Here is a 21,478-nt window from a genome sequence, read left to right as displayed (position 1 = left end):
TTGTGACTTGTGTAGTCATCAGTCTGCATTGTGTCTTCTCAGTTTCAAAGATTTAGCTGTGACTTGATTTAGAAGCTTTTAAGGAAAAGATTGATGTGTTAAATGACTGCCTAATAGTCTGTTGTTCAGTGTTTTTTAAAAGGGAATATAACTAACCTTAGGTGCTACTAACCCTTGGTGCTACTAACCCTAGGTGCATGTTGCAGGAAAAGCATATAATTTGATGAAATAAACTGATGATATAAATAAAATGATAGTACCAATAGTACTATCATTGGTACCAATATACTTGAAAGTCATTAATTTACTGTAATTAGAACTACTAATATGCTTACAGTAAAAAAGTAACTATTGCTCCAGGCTATTCAATAATTGTCAGTAAGATATGATGCAACACAAGTAAAGCGAGCAAATAGCTTTCTAAAAAACCATGTACAGGCACCACAACCAAAGACAGTACAGGTAAAGCTAATAGGAAAAACAATACAAAACTGTAACTAGCCTTTTGTTGACACTATATAATACAAGAACTGTTTAAAACAAAAAAACGTTTATGAAAATGAGCCATAGGTCATGGAAAAGTTTTATGAGTCTGCATTTGCACAACTCAGACTTCAGGATCACTTATAAAATATGTCTTTATTTATTTATTTATTTTTTTATATCAGCCATGTCATTTTAAAAGATGTCAAAGTTCATGTAGTTACTCTAAAGAAATACATTAAAACACATACAAGGGAATTGTTAATCTGAGTTTGATTATTTCACAGTTAAATAAAACAAAATGTTCTTTCATATTTTTTCTGAGTCTTATTCACAATATTTGTGGCAATGTTCAATTTTGTATAGACCGCATTTATGAACTAATATTTAAAAAGAAATTATTTTTTTGGTTTTAAATTAATCTCCAGTTCTAGTTTGAGGTGCTGTACAGTAAAACTAAAGCTGTCTCCATGTGCTATCAGACTTGTTGTAAATCTGAGTTTACAACCTAAAACATGCAAGTGAACATCTGGATGCACATGTGGCAGTGTGGAAAACAATTATATTGCCCATATCTCTGAATGTTAATAACCTTTACATTTTCACAGTGGTGGAGCAAATCTATACCTCATGTTAACTTGATTGAGAAGATCTGGGGAGAAGCATGTTAAGGCAAAAAGCATAAAATGGATTAAGTGCTTTATAAATCTGGATTGCTATAATCAGTAGCTACAAAGCAAAAAGTGGAAATACATATGACAGATTTACCAACACAGGTTTAATAATGCCTCATGAATACTGATAACAATAACTGAGTAATATAAGTAATGCTAAGGCACAATAGTTTATGATTTAGTAATTGATGAAAGAAGAGCACTGTCCTCTACAGACACATATTTCTATTGTTTTTCTCTTGATATCATGCTTTCATTAAATCATGCCACCAAAATAGAATACAGTTAAGAAATCCTCAGAACCCCCCATAACAATCGTGAGCTCAGGTTAACTTCTTTGTGGTGTTTCTGTACATGTTCTCCACATATCCAGACTGGATTACCTCACAGCACTCAAAAAAACATGCCAGTGGGTGTGGATTAGCTATTTAAATCTGTCCTTAGGTGTTAATGAGTTGCATGGTGCTCAGTAATGGAACGGTGTCCCATCCAGGGAACACAGTACTGGTGTAATGGACTGATGATCAGGAACACGGTGTACAATATTTACCAGATTACCAGATATAACCATAGGGAGGACATAAAATCTGGACAGTAACTTGAGCTAGGGCTCAAACATTGGGACCCTGGACCTGTGACATGTTGAAGCTACATCTTGCACTACTGACGATGATGAGAAGGAAATATTATTTGAGCAACAAAATGTAATACATGAAAGTTTAATATTTCTATTGCCACACTATTAGCATCACTCTGAGGCTTTCTTTATGATCTCAAATCCAGCAGCACTTATCGTCTTCTACTCCTGAGCGCTATATGAAAAGCACTTGTTAGGGGAAAGATGAATTATAAATAAATCACTTTTTTTTTAACTACATATTAAACTATCTTTTGATTCAGAATCCATTCATGGAATCCATATACACATTTTTCTTATTAATATACTTAATACTTAATATTTTTAAGATCTGTATATTGTTCAAAATATTTTTATTATTTACAAACAAATGAACATCAATTATTATTATTTTAAACAAACATATGATTATATTCCTTCCTATAATGTGAATATTTTCTCTCATTTCATTGGTATGAGCAGTGAGCTAAGACTTTTATTATATATACACAAAGGAGAGTGAGCGTAGTTTCTAGCTTCACAGATACTGACTTGGTGCAGCGTGTTGTTTAAGCGGTGTGTGAGTTTTTATTCGGTAGTAAATAAGTGTGTTTCATGTCTCGGTTTAAGAGAGGAGCGGTAGCTGACCCTCGGGCTGGGTTTAAGCAGGACACACAGGAATGTCCTGTACCGGCTGGACTCCTGAAAACCGCCAGAAAGAGCGGGCAACTCAATCTGTCTGGCCGCGGGCTCAGCGAAGGTAAATACACTGAACGGAGAAATAAAATAAGTAAATAATTGAGAGACAATATGGAAATGTGTACAAGCTGGGGCTGATCTGTGATTGGTTGGTTAAAGTCGTGACGCGTCACTTAACTGTCAAATCGTGTGCTAGTTTTTTCTTGAATGGCGCGAGAATAACGAATTTCGGTTTAAATGTTGATCCGGTGACCTGAAAACTAATATATAACTGATTCATTTTAAGCATTTCTGTCTTTCTAACAGACAGTGAATTTCTAAAAAACAAATAAAATTTATCAGGTCTGTCTGGCCAATAAAAACTATCCCAATGATTGTAGAAATGGTGCCTGATACCAAAGCCCAAATCCATCCATCCACTCATCTGCACATCCATCCAGACAACTTAATTATCCCTTTATTCATCTATCTTTCCATTCACCCGTCCACTCCTTTACTCATCAAACCACCTCTGTATGTCTGTCTGTCTGCATGTATGCATGCATGCATGTCTGTCTGTCTGTATGCATGCATGTCTGTATGTATGTATGTATGTATGTCTGTATGAATGCCTATATGTCTGTCTGTCTGTTTGTGTGCGTGCATGCATGCATGTATGTATGTCTGTCTGTCTGCCTTTCTGCCTGTATGCATGTCTGTCTGTGTGTCTGCCTGTATGTCTGTCTGTATGCATGCATGTATGTATGTATGTATGTCTGTATGAATGCCTATATGTCTGTCTGTCTGTATGTATGTATGCATGCATGTCTGTCTGTCTGTCTGTATGTATGTATGTATGTATGTATGTATGCATGCATGCATGTATGTCTGTCTGTCTGTCTGCATGTCTATATGTATGTATGCATGCATGTCTGTTACTATGCATGCCTGTATGAATGTCAATATGTCTGTCTGTATGCATGCATGTCTATATGTATGCATGCATGCATGTCTGTCTGTCTGTATGTATGCATGCATGTCTGTATCTATGCATGCCTGTATGAATGTCAATATGTCTGTCTGTCTGTCTGTACTGTATGTATGCACGCATGTATGTCTGCCTGCCTGTATGTATATATGCATGCATATCTGAATGTATGCATGCATGTCTGTATGTATGCCTGTATGTCTGTCTGTCTGACTACCAGTCAATCAATCAATCAGGTGCTTAATTCTGGCCAGTCTCACTGATTACAGAGTACATTGTTTATCAAACTGAAGAAATATATATATATAAAAAATTAAAATGTAATTAACTTCTAAAAAACTTATTATTATTATTATTGTTGTTGTTGTTGTTGTTGTGTGGTTCTAGCTGGCTGAATATAGTTCCTTTTTTATTTAAGTTCCTCAGAGTGTGTGGAGGATAAATGTGGACCCTCCAGAGGAAGCTAAGCAAAATGTGTCCTTCAGTGCCTCTGAACGATGGTGGGAGCAAACTGATCTCACCAAACTCCTGCTCTCCTCCAACAAACTCCAGACAATCTCAGAGGACATCAAACTCCTGCCTGCACTAGTGGTTTTAGATGTGAGTTGAACACTTAAACTGTGTGTTTCTACTGGATCGAGGCGTATGTGAAGGGAATGGATACTAAACAGTTGTGAATGGTATATTCTAGATTCATGACAATCAACTCACTTCACTGCCAGGGTCTATTGGCGAGCTGGAACAGCTACAGAAACTCATCCTGAGGTATGTTTATGAGGACGTTTTGCGCAGCTTGTATTTTTATTTTATTTTTTAATGATGGCTGTTCTGTTCAGTCATAATAAGTTGGTAGAGCTGCCCATGGAGCTTTGGAGCCTGACAAACCTGAGATGTCTCCATCTGCAGCAGAACCTGCTTGTACAGCTGCCTGCAGACTTGGGCCAGTTGCGCCACTTAGAGGATCTTGTGAGTATTTAAAATGGAAAAAGTAAAATAATTAAAAACCAGGATTTAAAAAATGGTTCTATAGCAGAGGATAATGACTTGCACAAAGCCATATATAAAGTAAAAGATATTTAGATTAATTATGGCATTCCAAATAGAGGGAAGAAAAAGTAAGGAAAAAAATTTAAGTATAATAAAAAAATAAATGAAAACCAAAAGGAAAAAATAGGACAAATATAAATAATAATAATAATAGATGGTTTAATGTTTAGTCTTTATTTAATATCATTTATACTACACATACTAGCAATAAAACTTTATTATACATTTACTATGCAGTATCATTTTTTTAATTATTAGTTTAATTCTTAGACTTTAAGTACCAACATCTGCCTGAAGCTATAAATTACATAAGAGTAAGATATTTTCTGCTATTTTTTTTAACTTAATTGTAACTTCATTATTGGAGCCAGCTGACAAATTGTCATCTTGATTGTCATCTTATTAAACACTTACCCAGTGTGTCTGCACATATCTAATAGTAAATAATTCTCTCAGGACAAATAATATTCTTACATACTTATTTCTTCTTATGTATTTCTGTCATACTCTATGCTTGAATTTTAACTGACTTTCCAAATTTCCTTTTAAATGAAAGGATGTTTCTAACAACAAAATAATGGCGTTACCAGACAGTCTGGCAGACCTCAGCAACCTCGTAAAACTGAATCTGTCCTTCAACAATCTGATGAGCCTGCCGCCGGCGATCAGCGGAATGAAGAGTAAGTGTCAGTTTGTTCCTTGTTTAGCTGATGTTTTGTGGGAAAACATCTCGGAAGCCTTTTCCTTCTGTAGATTTGAGAATGCTGGACTGCTCTCGGAATCAGCTGCAGAGCGTGCCGCCTGTCCTGGCACAGATGGCGTCTCTCGAGCAGCTGTACTTGAGGCATAACAAACTGCGCTTCCTCCCGGAGCTGCCCTCCTGCAAAACACTCAAGGTATTTCAGTAGCATGGATTAAAGCTGTTTTGTTTCTAGTGGTGTGAAGAGGTTATTAAGCATACACAACATAAAGGCTCGTCAGAATCATTTTAATAAACTCATTTTAATAAAATCATTTCATTTTCAGACGCCACATGAACCACATGAATGAAACATTCCCTGCTGATGCCTTTATGTGTCATTAATATTTGAATGGTAAAAAAATCTAAAAAAAAAAAAAAGTTTTTGCACTTTTATTTTCTGTTTTTCTGTAGGAGCTTCACTGTGGGAATAATCAGATTGAGGTACTGGAGGCAGATCATCTAAAACACTTGAGCGCTCTGAGTGTTTTAGAGTTGAGAGATAACAAGGTGAAGATTCTTCCTGAGGAAATAACTCTACTGCAGGGCCTGGAGCGCCTGGATCTCACTAACAATGATGTTAGCAGGTGCCCTCTTTTTTACACACAATTCATCTCAACTTAAAAAGCAGATTGACTTTATTCAGAATCTATTTATTTTTTGTTGCTCATTTGATTAATCACATAATGGAACAGAAGGAACTGTATAGTAACTGGACTGTAGTAAATAATCAATCACATGCAGATCTCAGAAATGATGCACTAAATGATTGCTATACATGTAGACTGTGTCCGAAACCGTGCACTGTTCACTATACAGTGTAATATTTTTGTCAGACCATTTAGTTTTTTGTTGTGTTGTCCTTAAACACCATGCAGAATATCCAGTAGACTCTTTTAAGTGTTACATTGCACCTTGATAGGTGGTGATAAAGCCTGAATGATGAAGCCAGGTGAAAAATCCAATGTTATTTGGCTGGATTTACATGCACGCATTTAAACACTCATTTAAATGTTTAAAAGCAAGCCGCAGCTCACAGTATTTCAAAGCACAACTTAAGCAGCGACTTGGGAAGCAGGCGGTCGAGGTTTAAATGCCCGCCGGAAAAAACTCATCCAACCAATAGCACAGAGGAAACATGGAACATGGGGTGTAATACGGGGATCATCCAATAAAAGGTGTGAGCGGGAATGTGATGTAGTCAGTGGGGGGGAGGACACAAAGGACACTTGGCATAAATCTGAGCACATAAGGACTTAACACTTTACAGACATATAGAAGACATATAGAATGTCTTCTGAGATTGGCTGACACTAATGGCTGGTTATTAATCCTTGGCTGACACTAATGTCAGCCAAGGATTAATAATGTTGTGAAGACATTTCTACATTTACCTCTTTCTGTTAATATCCTTGATTAGTTTATTGACCCTATAATCAATTTCTATTCTCATGCGTGTGGTGCAGTGTTCCCTGTGGTCTTGGAACTTTGCCTAAGCTGAAGTCTCTGGCTCTGGAAGGCAATCCTCTGAGGACCATCCGCAGAGATATTCTGACTGTGAGCTCTCAGCATATTTTAGCTACAACATTTAGAGCTTTGTCCTCATTTTTAGACAAAGAAAATGTAAATTCTGGTGGTGAAATACCTAATATGATGTTTTTACCGTTTTTCAGAAAGGCACCAGTGAACTGCTGAAATATCTTAGAAGTCGAATACAAGGTACAAAATACTGTCCACTTCACATGATGCACATGAGGAGAATTAGGCACAGTTTTCTTATGTTGTATGATGTACAGAGCAGCCTGATGGAGATGCCAAAGAGGAGCCAAAGACAGCGATGACTCTCCCGAGCCAGGCCAAGATTAATGTGCATGCCATCAAAACACTGAAGACCTTAGACTACAGGTGCACCAATCTTCTCATCATCTCATCCTATTTAACAGATAAATGTTAACTCAGCCTTGAATCTGTGTCTTACTCTGTAGTTATGTCTTAAGTGGGATTGGAGTGGGATCCTGAAATGGTTTTCAAATCTGATTGGTGAGAAGGTGTAACGTCACAGGTTTATACTTATTAAAGTGTTATTCTAGTACACTATCACATCTATAGTAAAAGCCCCTTCACAGGGACTTGTATGACATAATAATCATAATGAAAATCTTAATCTAAATAGACTTTAAATTGTGTTGTTTGTTAACAAAGAGAAATATACATCATTAACATGGCGATTTGGAATGTTTTTTTTCTCCCTCTTTCTCCCTCTGACTTATTTACTTGAAGAGAGACTGGTGAGGACACACATAATAGTTGCAGTATTGTGAATACTAACGCCTCTTATCTCACAGACATACTACTGTACTGTATGTAACCATAAATGTAAGAATAAGCATTTAAAACTATGAAATATCACTCATTAATAAATGTAAAATTGTTACAGTTGGCAAATTGCTGTGGTGTACGGAAAGTAAAACACTTTGAGACTTGGATAACTTTACTTGTTTTCCCAGTAGCATATATTCCTTGTAAATAAACAACAACAAAAAAATATTGTCCTTCAAAACTAATCAAATTTTGAAAACACCTACAGCTATTTTTGCAGCTGATTATTTTTATTTGATCTGTGTAGAGAGCCTGTGTAACTTTTAGAAAGTTAATAAAACCATTTCTGCATGGTTTTGGTAACATATAGTTATGGTTGTTTGTAGAGTAGAAGTGTCTAAGGTGGTTTTTGGTTGTTTGTCAGTATTCTATGCATTTTCCTAGAAGGCCAAATACGTTCATTATATCAATTACTGTTACTGTATTAACATTTTTCCTCGTTTTATTCTTAGTGAAAAACAAGAAGCATCCATACCTGATGATGTGTTTGATGCAGCCAGTAACAGTCCTGTTGTTAACGTGATCTTCAGCAAAAACCAGCTGACCGCTGTACCACCAAGGTAACGAGTTCACAGAATAGTCAACAATCCGGAGACAACAGTTGGTTGTGCGTATCTGTATAATAAAGGTTTCTTTATTCTGCAGGCTTGTGGAGCTGAGAGACACTCTTGCAGACATTAATCTCGGATTTAATAAGCTGTCCACCATTCCTCTTGAATTTTCCATGCTACAGCAGCTTGTACACATAGACTTGAGGTAAAATGCTGTGATCAGTCTGAAAGATGCTGCCACGGCTGGAACTAATGAGAACAAACTGCACTAATTTCACCGATGTAATTGGATTTCTCTGTAGAAATAATCTGTTGACATCACTGCCAGTGGAGCTGGAAGCTCTCACCAAGCTGCGGAGCATCATACTGTCATTTAATAAGTGAGTATTAAAAATGTTTAAATGTTCCTCTGTTCGCATATTCCTGAATTTCTTGCTATAAGCACATCTGATGGACAACTAGTCCATGTCCAAACAGTTTTGTAGATCAAATTATTCATATGCTTTATCTTCCTTAGATTTAAGTGTTTCCCAGATGTGCTGTACCACATCTTGTCCCTAGAGACAATTTTAATAAGCAACAATCAAGTTGGAGCCATCGATCCTGTGCGGCTTAAGCTGCTGGACAGATTGTCTACTCTGGACCTGCAGAACAATGACATCATGCAGGTGCCACCAGAACTGGGTAACTGTACCAGCCTGAGGTACGGAAACCATCAGTAATGCTTCCCACAATGCGTGGAATTCATGAAAGGGCTCGGCTTCTCATAGTTCTCAGAAGAATGTAAAAATGATCTTTTTGTCCTCTGTATTTAGTTTGCACAGGCTGCTTCACATCACTTTGATATCCTGGTAACTTCAGCATAAAAGGGAAGAAAGACAGACAGCAAATCAGATTTAAGCGAATCAAGTAATTCCATAGGTGCATTTAATTAAGTTACGTTTTTGAATAATACATCAATATTTTTTATAATTAAATCACTAATACATTACTTTTTTACTATAATACAACAACATGCGTAAAAGCAAACTAGAACTCCCACCATGTACTGTTCAGATTAATCTTAGGTGATATAAATAATAATAATAATAATAATAATTATATATTTATTTTTTTTCCAGGAAGAATATGCAAATGCAGTTATTTCTTTGAAGATTAGATGGAAATCTAATACTCATATACTTTTCTTTATGCTGTGTGGTAGTGTGTGTAAAATATAACCAATTTCATTCACTTATCCTTACAATATTATTTGTATAAAATAATAATAAAAAAAAAAAAAAAACATTCTACACAAACGAGCACACGGTAAGCTTAGAAAAAACATACATGAAATCTAAGAAAGATCTGTTTATACATTAAATGTTATGTGAAGGCGACACCTAGCGTTTAATCTAGGAACATTTCTTTCCTGTATTCACTGGCTGTAGATTGCTAATTTACATAATACACTGTGATGTTCTCCAATGACTACGGAGCTCAAAACATTTCTGTCTTAATAGCAGATGCACAGTTAGAATCACTAAATTTAGCTGAACAACAGAAAAAAGAATCTGTGCTCCTACCTGTATGGTGTATGAAGCTTTGTGTAATATTGTATTTGTTTCATTTTCCTCCATTTCAGGGCTCTGATGCTTGATGGGAATCCTTTCCGTAACCCTCGAGCTGCGATTGTGGCTAGAGGAACAGATGCAATTCTTGAGTATCTGAGAAGTCGCATTCCTACATGAATGTAATGTCTGACACGGCCCAGCTACCCCCTACTGCCACATAATGAAAGCACTATCAGACTAATACTGCAGATAAGACTACAGTTTTGTGCCATAAATCTGAGTTTTATAAATCTCTCCTAAAGTCATATGGCATTAAGTTTGGAAAAGTTTCAAGAAATCACATGATATTTGTTGGAATCTCTACAGTGATCTAGAACACCCTCTTACACTTCTGTCTCTCGTCATCTTTATTATGACCACCATGTACTTGCTGACCAACTTGACAATACACAGCACTGCAAATGACCTTTATTTTATTTTTAGCCTGTGTGTCTAAAACTTGCATGAAGACCATTTGGCATGATTACAGAATGTTTGTATGTTTGTTACTTTACATTTCAACTTACAGTTCCATTAAGCGTTTTTGGCCATGGATATGTTGTTTTCATTGTCCTTCGGCTCCACAATGGAGTGTCTGATCTGCACATTTGGATTTTGGCACAGGTTTTAAGCTGGATGCCCTTCATGACACACGAACCCTCCAGTTTTATCTGAGACCGGAACTGAGCGCTAAACCCCTCGGTGGCTGGGATTGTTCCCTGTCTGGGATTCTGCCATTGGACCACCAGGGAGTTTTGGACAAAAATATCTTTTCATTATTCATTGTGTAACTCATTATTGTATCCAGAAAACCAACATTCTTATTAAACTGATTATTCAAACTAGTTACTGTACTTTAGTGTAAATTGTTCAATATGAAACATAAAGCCATTCAAAAGCTTTTTAATTTCATTTTTCATGCCGCAAAAGAAAACAGGCAGTGACAGATAGTAACAATAGTGACTTTTTATTTGTACAATAAAGACTTTCATACATTATTCAAAACACCGCTTAGATACTGAAAAAATCTGTACTCCCAAAGCCGAAAATGGCTCCGTTATTTGCTGCACAGCTTTGAATTTTTTTTTTTTCTGTTTTGGATTTTATTATTAAAATGTATTTTAAATATGTACATATAGCATCTGCAAAATGCATTCTTGACACAGAATATATATTTCATCAATTACATTGTTTTAATTCAGAAAAAAATAGGAAGGAGTAAACTTGCCTGTGCAAATAAACTGCATGATAAATTGTCACTAAATCTGCTGAACTAAAAGGAATAATTGTATTATTCTATATAGAATTACTTTTTGCACAAAAAAAATGAAACTGCATTCAAGTCCAGTAAGTCTTCATACTGCAGAAAGCTTTGAGTACATTCACAATCTATAGGAATAAATTAATTTAAATGATTTCATTCACAGTTATGTACATCAATACTGCAATTAGACTGAATAGTACCATATATTAGCATTTATATTCAATAGGATTTAAAACACATACAAAAATGACCATTTGTATATTCATATACATGTTTGACACAAATTCACAATTACTGTAGAAATAGTTTTAAGTTTGATTTGATTAAGTGTTCTCTCATCATCTAAATACTCTTTTCCATACTGATTTTTATATCTTTATAAAAAAAAATCACAATTTGAGCAAAGCTAAGTATGTCAATATATTATAAATAATTACTCAAAACATTTGGTAAAAATAATCACATTGTCAAATGCTTTGTCCCAATAGCATTATCATCAGTTTTTATCCAGACTTCAGGTTGTATAATTACATTTCAAATAAAATTGAAATGTATTTAAAAAAAAAAAAAAAAAAAAAGAAGTAAAATATGATTGGGGTCTTTCTAATGCTACATTTATATACAATAATTGACATGGGCAGGGCAGATCTATCTGTAAGGTACAATGATGATGAGCTTTCAATGTTTTTACATAAAAAAATACTTCTAGTGAAGTAAAGCAACTAAATGTTTAATTTAAAAACACAAAGCTCCCTCAGCGCTTTTCTTAATAAGACAGCTTTAAAAAGGTGAAAGCATGCTATAAACATTAAAGCTTCTTATGGATACCTAATACATAATGTTGTGAATTCATTTATTTATATCAGTAAGTGATTAACAGGCCTTAAATCAGCACACTAACTAAGCCTCGAGTGTAAAACCCTTTGTACAACTTAAAATCTGACTTTGACGTTTTTGTACCTGGTGGATTTGGATTGCATATGGATTTAAAATAATATGAATTATACTTAAACTAGGAAATGCTCATGTTGACAACATGGCAAAAAAAATAAAAAAAATAAAAAGGAGGTTCCACCCTAATAGGGTGGGTTAGTGTGAATCTAAAGCAAAAGACTTGCTCTCTATTATTATTATTATTATTATTATTATTATTATTATTATTATTATTATTTTATGCTAACCAGCAGATGGCAAGAAAAACCAAATAGCAATATTATTGCTTTTGGATTTTTCATTTTGATTTGTGCAAATCTCTATATATGAGCCACACACAATCCAGAACCCACCCAACTACCCTACTGCGGGAGCAGACGTGTGCTTACATCATTGAAATAAAGTCAAGGGTCAGCAGGATAAACTGTCTTGTGTAACGTTCTAGAAATTTACACAAGGCATTTACAGAGTTGAGGCAGTGTTATGATGAATAAAATGTCTTCAAAAGCAGATGTGCTTTCATGCGTCGAGTCTGAAATGAAATGAAAAGCCGCTTGGAAAAATAGGTACAAAATAATAGGAGATATAAATAAGCAACAAAAAAACACACCCACCTACAGCCACAGGCTGAGAGATAGAAAGTAATTTCACATTAGTGTAAGATTTTAACACACACACATTATTTATATATATATATATATATATATATATATATATATATATATATATATATATATATATATATATATATATGTAAGCCATATGTCACATTATTCGATATGTTCTCTATTGTACATTTGGCACTAGTATTTGCCATTGGTCCAGCAATTGGCAAAATTGTTCCTAGATAAAAACTTGATGTACAAGGTCCTGTGTTCCTTTTGAGCCAGAAGTCAGCGTTATAAAATTATTTACATTGTGCTCTCCCTTAAAATGATCAAGTCCACAGCTTTCGGGAAACTCTTCAGAAGAGACACTGCCGTTTGGTGTTCGATGTGTAAAAAACTATGTCCGTTGGCCTGCAATGCAAGAATGAAGCAGAGGATGAATAGAGGGCAGTGAGAGAAGTGAGCTGGGGTGGGAAGAGGTGGAGTGGCACAGGAATACTGGGAACAGGCCTAGCTCAGAGAGGATAAAGAGACACACACTGTCAGGAGAAGAGACAATAAAAACAACTAGAGAGATGCAAACAACTAGAAGAAGAAGTCATGCTGTAAAGGAGAGAAGGTGGAAAGAAGCTGGTCTTTGGAGAGATCTGTTCCTCAGCTAACTGTGGATCTGTGGAAAGAGAGAGCTCAGAGGGACCTGCGTCCTGCAGGCTAACGATAAGGCAATGAGATGCATTTAGGACGCACATTTATATCGACACGGATAATCAAAGACAGACCAATAACTGCTGGAGCCCTTCACTCCTATACAGTTATTTAGGCAGACAAAAATGGGCTTTTTACGTTTGATATATGACAGAGTTTGAATGGAACATTAAAAACTGATGGCTTAATATTCACTACAGTTTCTGAGTTTATCCTCTGGTATGTAACATTATTTTATCTCTATCTATCTCTCTAGGGATTTTAATTTCAAATCCTTAAATAGTATGGCTAAAGTAAAAAAAGACAAAGAACTCGCTCAGTAAAATGAACAAACTTAAAATTCAGAGTATATTATTGTGGATATTAGACTGAAACAAAAGACCAGATTCAATCTGTGTTTCAAAAGAAGAGTTAGAAAGATAAGAGTAAAAGTGAGGACACAAGGAATCAAAGTGAGGAATCAAACCACTGAAAGATATTTTTAACGTTTTAAAGTTCTTCATCACATTTTAAAGTGTCTAAAATGCTCATGCCTGCAAACACTGGAAAAAAAAAGAGCTTTCCAATACAACCAAATTCTCAGCAATACAAGAGACACACTGCAGCTTGAAACGATGGAGCAACCAAATGCCATCCTCTGAAACTGGCAGGCCAGTAATGTCAAAAGTTTAACACGTCATAACGGAAGACCATGCCCAGTGAACAGAACACACACACACACACACACACACACACTCCAGATACAAAATGGCACATGCAAAGCCTTTTGCTTTTGTGCTGTCACACCCTCACTGGACAATGTGTGGTGATGAAGGAGATGGTTACCTTCAGAATTTTGTCCCCTGGTCGAAGAACATTGGAGGCAGGTCCATCAGGCTGTACCCTAGTAACAAAGATACCCTATAAGTCAAAATGATATGAGGTTAGGAATCACACGGTGGTGATGGTTTAGAATCTTTGCCTTTTAATCTGGATTGATTTGTTCTTTGCCAATATTCACAGCTGATATGATCGTATGATGCTGAATACTGTATTTGTTACTCAAGCTTATAGGATAGATAGATAGATAGATAGATAGATAGATAGATAGATAGATAGATAGATAGATAGATAGATCTATTTGTTTTGCTTAATAGATAGTGTGTGCACATGTTAAGGCAAAGATTATAAAGCATTCGGCCATTTACCAGATGTGTGACCTAACATTATGCATCCTGCTAAACAACATACTGCGAGTCATTTCATTCAGGTGACGAACGGATCCGGCTTCACACATTCCCAGTGCGCTCAGTACAGCGAAGATGATTAACTTACAACAAAAGTTTTACAAGTTGTGGAGTCAAAATAATCAATTCCAATTACCAAATAGACATCAGAATATCTTCATGATATACACACAATGAAGGGCAATTATTGTTAGATATTTTTTTTTATTTACTTACTTATTTATTTTCAGATTATTATAATTAGTTAGAAAGTTATAAGTTTATTTTCAGATATTACTGATAAGATTCTAAACCATGTATAGGTTAACTTTTAGCACAGGCTGCTGAGGTGCAATGTCCGTCAGTGCTGTAGCTCATGTTTCCATGGAAACCCTACAGCAACCCTACAGATCTTGTCTTCTTTACTAAATGATAGTCTTTGTGGTAATTTTGTTAGCACTGGATAAAATGCATGAATAGTGTACCGAGAATAATTTCCTTTCATTAAATTGTGTTCGCTCGGCCTAGCTGAAGGAAAGAAGGCCTTACCATGTCGGAGGGTTTAAAAGGGTTCCCCTGCCCACTGATTCCCCCTGAGATGCTGAACCCGAGGCCTGGGTTTTTCTCAATCCGAACACAGAACTAAAAATAAGAAAACAAGACAATATGATAGTCTATGAAAGGATTATAAGCATGTACACTGTGTGCCTAAGCAGCAAGTATGTAAATAATTGAGCATTGAAATGGTGGTAAAAATAATAAAGCCTGCCATAAGTAATATTGTGCATGTAAAATATGGGATTGCTGTACATGTGCTTTGGGTGACAACTGTCAAGTAATTTGTTTGCTGAAATTGGGAATAAATCGATAAAGCCTATAAACTCATATAGGTAATACCTTCATATTTCTTATTTAAGGTATTACCCACAAAAATATAAAAATATGAAACAAATATCAACAAACATCCACTATATCAAATGATAACTTGTTGCATCATAAATCATCATTGTAATGGTCGATTGTAGCTACTGTACGCCATCTCAGCTTCCTTCCTGCTTATTATTAAAAGCAGTGAAAAAACTATATTATGAAATTGTTTAATAGCTTTATAACACTTCACTGAAGTGGAATTTATTTGCGATTTTAATTATTTCAGTTATATTAGTTTTATCCCTGCAATAATAATTGATAAAACCAATACAAGTAGAGCCAATGGAGCCAAAGTTTCTATCAGATTTGCACATCTGGAGTATGAATGAGACAACTGGCTTAGCACCTGTTCTGGAAAGCCATCCATGCTTTTCTGGCCTTTAGTCTGGATGAAGCAGCGGGCGCTCTGTGGTCGGGGGCTGGTGCTTGTTACACCCATGGCCAGAGGTGACTGGTACTGCTGGATGGACACCTTATTCATAGCTCCATCATACTGCTGGGGTCCTCGGTGCTGTGCCGAGACTCCGCTTCCCATGATGCCCTGCTGTTGGTGAGAATGATGAACCACAGCCTGTGAAAGAAATGTATGTTTACATACTAAATATATACATATACAAGATTGGATATTAGAGTTATTTGATTTAGAAAAATAAGGCAGATCAAATAGCATGAAAACCAACTCCATGATCTCATTTTCATTTAATTCAGCTCATTTTCTATTAGACCAAAATTTTTTTTTTCCATAAACCGAAATTTATGATTGATGAATCTCAGGTCTATTTTGATTTTGTGGAAAAATACTGAGTTAGAATAAACCTCAGGGGTTCTTGAAACTAGCAGATCTTATTGCACTCTCTTCTATTTTTGTCACTATGCAGCACTTTTCACTCAACGTATTTCAGGAGATCTAAAAAAACTTCAGGTACAGGAGCTCGAACAAGCAAGGTGTGAACATACAGTCTGTCATATTCGCATGGCACAAAACAACATGCATTGTATTCAATTTGATTTTGCTCAGTAGCTCTGAGTGACAGTCTTTAAACATATACAGACTAGTTGCTAAGGAGACCGAGGAAGAAAGCAGCACAGTAAGAATGAATGACTCACATAGTAGCAATTAACCCTGACATTTCAAAACATTAACACAGCAATCATGACTAGATTGAGATGCAATTCTGCGATTGAACAGCTTCAGTTGAGCAGGAAGCGCAAAAGAAGAAGAGATTATTAGTTAGAAGACATATTGTGTGCAGAAATGATGGAAAAATAATGACAAAAAAAAAAACAGACGTGGAATGTCATCTTAGGACTCATAATGAGAAACAGCAGGACTACATTATTTTTAGTAAGGGACATTTTTTTTTTTGTTTTCTATTGCCGGGTTCAACCACGCAACTGATTTTCAGACAATCCTTCACACTTTTGCACCCCCCAAAAAAAAGATGACTGGTATTGTAGAATAACACCTGCACCAACATTCCATCAAGGAGCTTTTATAAACTGTTATTAAAAAAAAGAAACTAAACTCAAATCATCTTCAAAAATATCCAAACACACAAGGCCCTTATTCTCTCTGGTGAGAAGCTCCTCATGTTACTCTACAAATACCCTATAATAATAGTCTGTCCACAATTTGGTTATATTCCAGCTCCCATCATGTCTGTGAAAGATAATTAAAGTTTTTTTAGCTGGAACAGAGTAAAAATGCGGGCTGCCTCAGATGTCCTTGATGACAGGGGTGAAGATATCTGCTATGGCATCAATGTATGATAAGGGTAAATGTAGCACATTTGAAAACAAAAAGAACAAACAACTGCATTTCATATTATTATGTGAAAAAGCAAAGAATGTACCTTTTTGATGATAGTGTTGTCAGGAGGTACATCTCTTCGTCCTAGTGAGTAGGGAGCCCACTGTGCGGTGGGAGAGACCATCTCTTGACCATTATCTAAAATATTGCTCTGTTGCAATGGAGTCTGTGAAGAGATTATTCAGTAAATCTATGCATGGTTAGACCTTTATATCATATAACAACTTGTCAAATAACTTTTTTTCTGTATCACGTTTAAACAACGGTCTAATTTCCATATGCATATCTTCCTCTATGTATAAATGAGAGGATTTTAATTAGATCAGCATTTCAAATGACAATCATATGTATCAGGGTGTACCATCTATCATAAATTTGGTTTTGTATGTGTGGGCATCTAAATAAAAATTAATTGAACTATGCGATGATGTATCTGGAGGTGGAATTTACAGTTTGTTCATCTGCACTGCAGAACTGTATGTGTTAAAGTAGTGGAGTCATGCTACCTCCACACTGCTGCTACAGTTAAACACTTCTAGCAGCCATTTAGGAACGTTTGTGATTTAGTCTTAGTAAAATAGAGGTTGTAAGAGGATCTACTCTAAATGCTTTGTGAATTACTATTAGACTGAGTAAAAGTCAATAGGTTACTTTCGTGACCCCGGTTCTCTGAAACATCGAGTGGAGAGATCCACCTTTGGGAAAGGCATCCGTACCTGACTTCTGCAGAAGCATCCAATTGCACCAAGTCTGGCTTGACAGACAGGAGCGCGTGCCCAATGGCAGGTAAGGTAACGCCCCTTACCCGAGTGCATAATGCACCTGCACTCGCTACCTTTCCTCAGTGAGCATATTCGCTTCTCGTGCAGCAAGCGGGGCAAACTTGGTGGATCTCTCCACTCTATGTTTCAGAGAACCGGGGTTACGAAAGAATTCATCATCTCGTGTTCGAGATCCACCTATGGGAGATATAGTCAACTCCCCGGTTGCCCAATACACTCACAGCAAGGCCCTGTAAGCCAGATGATGGCCAAAAAGGTGGTGCTCGGCACGTCACAAAGCAGCAGACACAACATACTGCGTGGGGTAAAAAAGCCAGCCATGAAGAAAAAGAAAAACGCGACATGTGGTAACACGCATGTTAGAACCCCGCTGATGTCCAACAAGCGGGCCACCTGCGGGAAAAAGAACATGTTTATAAACATGTGAATGGACCAACCTGGGTGTCAGGAGAGGGGGAGACTATATGCTTGAAACATGCATAACCAGGCCGGGCAGACAGGGTTGAAAGGAGTGCGGGCATAGTAGCACGTGGCTACGTAGAGCCCACACTTAAGACCGCATCAGCCACCGTGGTACGGGTAACATCAAGCCGGTAGTGCCTAACAAAGGTGTGCGGAGAGGACCAGCTCGCAGCGGCACAAATGTCCTGCAAGGGAACTCCCCCAAGAAGCAGCAAAGCCTCTAGTGGAGTGAGCTCTAAGGCCACCTGGAGGCCTGGAGATGGCTTCTACAAGCCAGTGAGAGAGGCGTTGCTTAGAGATGGGATTCCCCGTGTTCGGCAGGGCCCAAGAGATGAAGAGCTGGTCGTTCCTTCGAAAAGAGTTTGTCCTGTCCATGTAAGCCCGTAGGGCATGTACAGGGCACAAAGCATTCAATCTCTGGTCCTCCGCAGAGGAAAAAGGAGGAGGGTGAAAAGAGGAGCGCTCAATCACACCAACAGTGAAAGCTGGAAAGCATTTAGGCATGAAGGCCGGGTTAGGCCTAATCAAAACCTTATCTCCACTGAGCAAGAATTTGGTGCACGAGGAATGAACCGAGAGCGCATGCAAATCACTGGCACGTTTGGCGGAAGCCAAAGCCAGCAGAAGAGCCGTCTTGAAGGACAGCAGCTTGAGGGAGATATCCCCCAGGGGCTCAAAAGGCTGTTGGGCCAGCACCTCCGGGACCATGGAGAGATCCCAATCCGGGACTACACTCCTGGTGACCGGTAGGGAGCGGTGCGCGCCCTTCATAAATCTACGGATAAGGGGGTACTGTCCCACTGTAGTGTCACCGAAACTGGTGTGACACGCAGTGATAACCACTAAATAGACCTTAATCGTCGAAAAGGTTCTGCCACGATCGATAAGGTCCTGCAAAAAACCCAGAATATCAGTGACTGAGCACAGATATGAAACAAGCTGGTGCTCCTCGCACCACTCCTCAAACACACGCCACTTGCAATCATAGAGAGAACGGGTGGAAGAGGCCCTGGCATTCTGAATTGTGGCAATAACACGCAGGGGAAGCCCCAGAGTGCTTAAATTCACCCTCTCACGGGCCAGGGGGGCATCCTCGTCCCGAAGCGAGAAGAACATAGGACAGTGGGCGTTTTCGCACGAGGTGAAGAGATCGACGGATGCCTGGCCGAACCTCTCCCATAGCAGCCTCACTATCTGAGGGTGGAGCCACCACTCCACCAGATAGACAGGCAGCCTGTCACGTGACTCCCGAGCGACCCCACTCATGCTGGAAGCCGATCCGGCCGGATCGTTTTTGATGGTGCAATGGCGCCATCTAGTGGCCAAACTAGAGATGTTTTCATTTTTTTGTGGAAAACTGGGGCCGTAGCCTTTATTAAATTTGTGAGTGGAGTGTGAAGGGGGTGTTTGGTGACACTGCTTCTGCACTCAATCTCACGTCCTTCCCCACTGGAACGGGGAAACGCACTCTGGACGACATGGGGAACAGTGAAGCCTGTGTGGAACAGAGAATGACCCTCGCCGGCGAGGGGGGGCTGACCTCGCTGAAAGAGAACCTCCGTCTTTTGGACGGGCGAACCTGGAGGGTAGAACAGGTGTCCGGAGGGCTGGCCGCCCATGAACGCAGATCAAAAACCCCCTGTGGCCGAGCATCAGGTTGGCCGCTTTCGTTTTGGAACAGAAGGAGCAGGGTTGGGAGGCTTCCTAGCCGTGGCTGCGGCAAAAGACATCTTACCCCAGGGCTTAGCGCCGGGGAGTGAGGCCCGCTCTGCTGGGCCGGTGGTTTCCCGCGGGATTTGTTGGTCCTGCCAGTGTAGTGGGAATGACGTCCCGCAGCAGGAGCGTTAGGCGGCCGCCCAGATGGCGTCTGGTGCTGCGCCGGCTTCCTAGGAAGACACAGTTTGAAAGCCTCGTCCTCCTTCTTTTTATCATCGCAGCGCTGCTGCATCAGCGCAACGGCCGGTCCGAAAAGAGCTTGACCCCATTCAACCGGCGCACCTGCGACGCGATGCGTCTCACTATCATGGAGACCGGATAGATTGAGCCACAGCGCGTGTTCTCCGTCCACCGATAAAGCCATAGAGCGCCCGCTCGCCTGGACAGCTTGACGGGCATTGCGGAGAATGAGGTCATTAACCGTGATCTCCTTCCAGAGATCGGGCGATGGCGACCCTTTCTCCAGTTGTTGACCGAAATCAAGCAGGAGTTTCGGCCTGATACGCGGACAACAACGAGAAGAGCTGAGGCTTTGTACGACGCCTGATGAATCCACACAGAGAAGCGAATCATCTTGCCCGGAAGGACGGGCTTGGGTGGGGCGATGGAAGGCTCAATCACGGGGGGATCGCCCACCGCGGGAGGCCCCAGGGTGCGCAGCGGCATTGCCTTTTTCCCCCTCCGAGTTGGACAGCTCAAAGTCGACACACTGGGAAGCGGCCGTTTTGAGCCTGCAAGCTTTTTCGGAGCACCAGGCAATGGCTACAGTTCTCCGGGAGGTCAATAGCTTCTTGCGCATGCTTGAGACCCGTGCAGACAACGCAGAAGGGATGGGAATTCCTCGCGGAGATGAGTGCGCCGCACGCGGCCGGGCAGGCTCGCGATAGGTTGTCCACCGGAGTAGCCAGTGCCGCTTTAGAAAGCGCCATTGAAAAAAAAAAAAAGGAAAAAAAAAGCAGGCGGGCAGCCTACAGAAAAAAGGGGGGGTGCGAGCGTGGGAGGCTCGCGAAGCTAACCTGGCTGAGGACGAGCACGTCCGGCGGAGGCTGATCAAACGATATGTCCTCCTGAAGACAAAAAGTGCAGTCCAAAAAAAACCAGGGAGCTGTGAGGTAGGATAGCAGAAGTCGCGAGAAGCGAATGTTAAATGAGGAAAGGTAGCGCGTGCAGGTGTATTATGCACTCGGGTAAGGGGCGTTACCTTACCTGCCATTGGGCACACGCTCCTGTCTGTCAAGCCAGACTTGGTGCAATTGGATGCTTCTGCAGAGGTCAGGTATGGATGCCCTTCCCATAGGTGGATCTCGAACACGAGA

At 39.0% G+C, this 21,478-nt stretch overlaps 2 protein-coding genes across 11 annotated transcripts in view; one reads left to right on the top strand and one right to left on the bottom strand.

Annotated features, from left to right (window-relative positions):
* Positions 1-2,300: 2,300 nt before the first annotated feature.
* Positions 2,301-10,946, top strand: lrrc40 (leucine rich repeat containing 40). Of its 2 annotated transcripts, none has more exons than XM_060867660.1 (15): positions 2,301-2,533; positions 3,925-4,039; positions 4,131-4,204; positions 4,276-4,405; positions 5,043-5,166; positions 5,240-5,382; positions 5,640-5,812; positions 6,692-6,782; positions 6,899-6,944; positions 7,022-7,130; positions 8,057-8,164; positions 8,250-8,360; positions 8,458-8,535; positions 8,673-8,858; positions 9,780-10,946. In XM_060867660.1, the coding sequence occupies exons 1-15, from the start codon at positions 2,454-2,456 to the stop codon at positions 9,883-9,885; spliced, it is 1,674 nt and encodes a 557-aa protein (XP_060723643.1). In that variant the 5' UTR covers positions 2,301-2,453; the 3' UTR covers positions 9,886-10,946. The 2 variants fall into 2 exon arrangements, with proteins under 2 accessions (XP_060723643.1, XP_060723642.1); XM_060867659.1 differs by having other exon boundaries at positions 3,858-4,039; positions 9,780-10,754.
* Positions 10,947-12,707: 1,761 nt separating this feature from the next.
* lrrc7 (leucine rich repeat containing 7) overlaps positions 12,708-21,478 on the bottom strand; it is a 133,531-nt gene continuing 124,760 nt past the window's right edge. For 8 of the 9 annotated variants that reach the window (XM_060867650.1, XM_060867652.1, XM_060867651.1 and 5 more), the window contains 5 exons: positions 17,246-17,368; positions 15,739-15,963; positions 15,012-15,104; positions 14,083-14,157; positions 12,708-12,963 (listed from right to left, as the gene is read on the bottom strand). In XM_060867650.1, the coding sequence (XP_060723633.1) occupies positions 12,856-12,963; positions 14,083-14,157; positions 15,012-15,104; positions 15,739-15,963; positions 17,246-17,368 (624 nt within the window). In that variant the 3' untranslated portion in view covers positions 12,708-12,855. The remainder of the gene's footprint in view (positions 12,964-14,082; positions 14,158-15,011; positions 15,105-15,738; positions 15,964-17,245; positions 17,369-21,478) is intronic. The other variant, XM_060867656.1, reaches the window with a different exon arrangement.

This window comes from Tachysurus vachellii, chromosome 4 (genome assembly GCF_030014155.1).
Source record: "Tachysurus vachellii isolate PV-2020 chromosome 4, HZAU_Pvac_v1, whole genome shotgun sequence".
Classification (NCBI taxonomy): Eukaryota; Metazoa; Chordata; class Actinopteri; order Siluriformes; family Bagridae; genus Tachysurus; species Tachysurus vachellii.
Note: the sequence above shows the minus strand (reverse complement) of the source record. Positions and strands in the feature narration are given on the sequence as shown.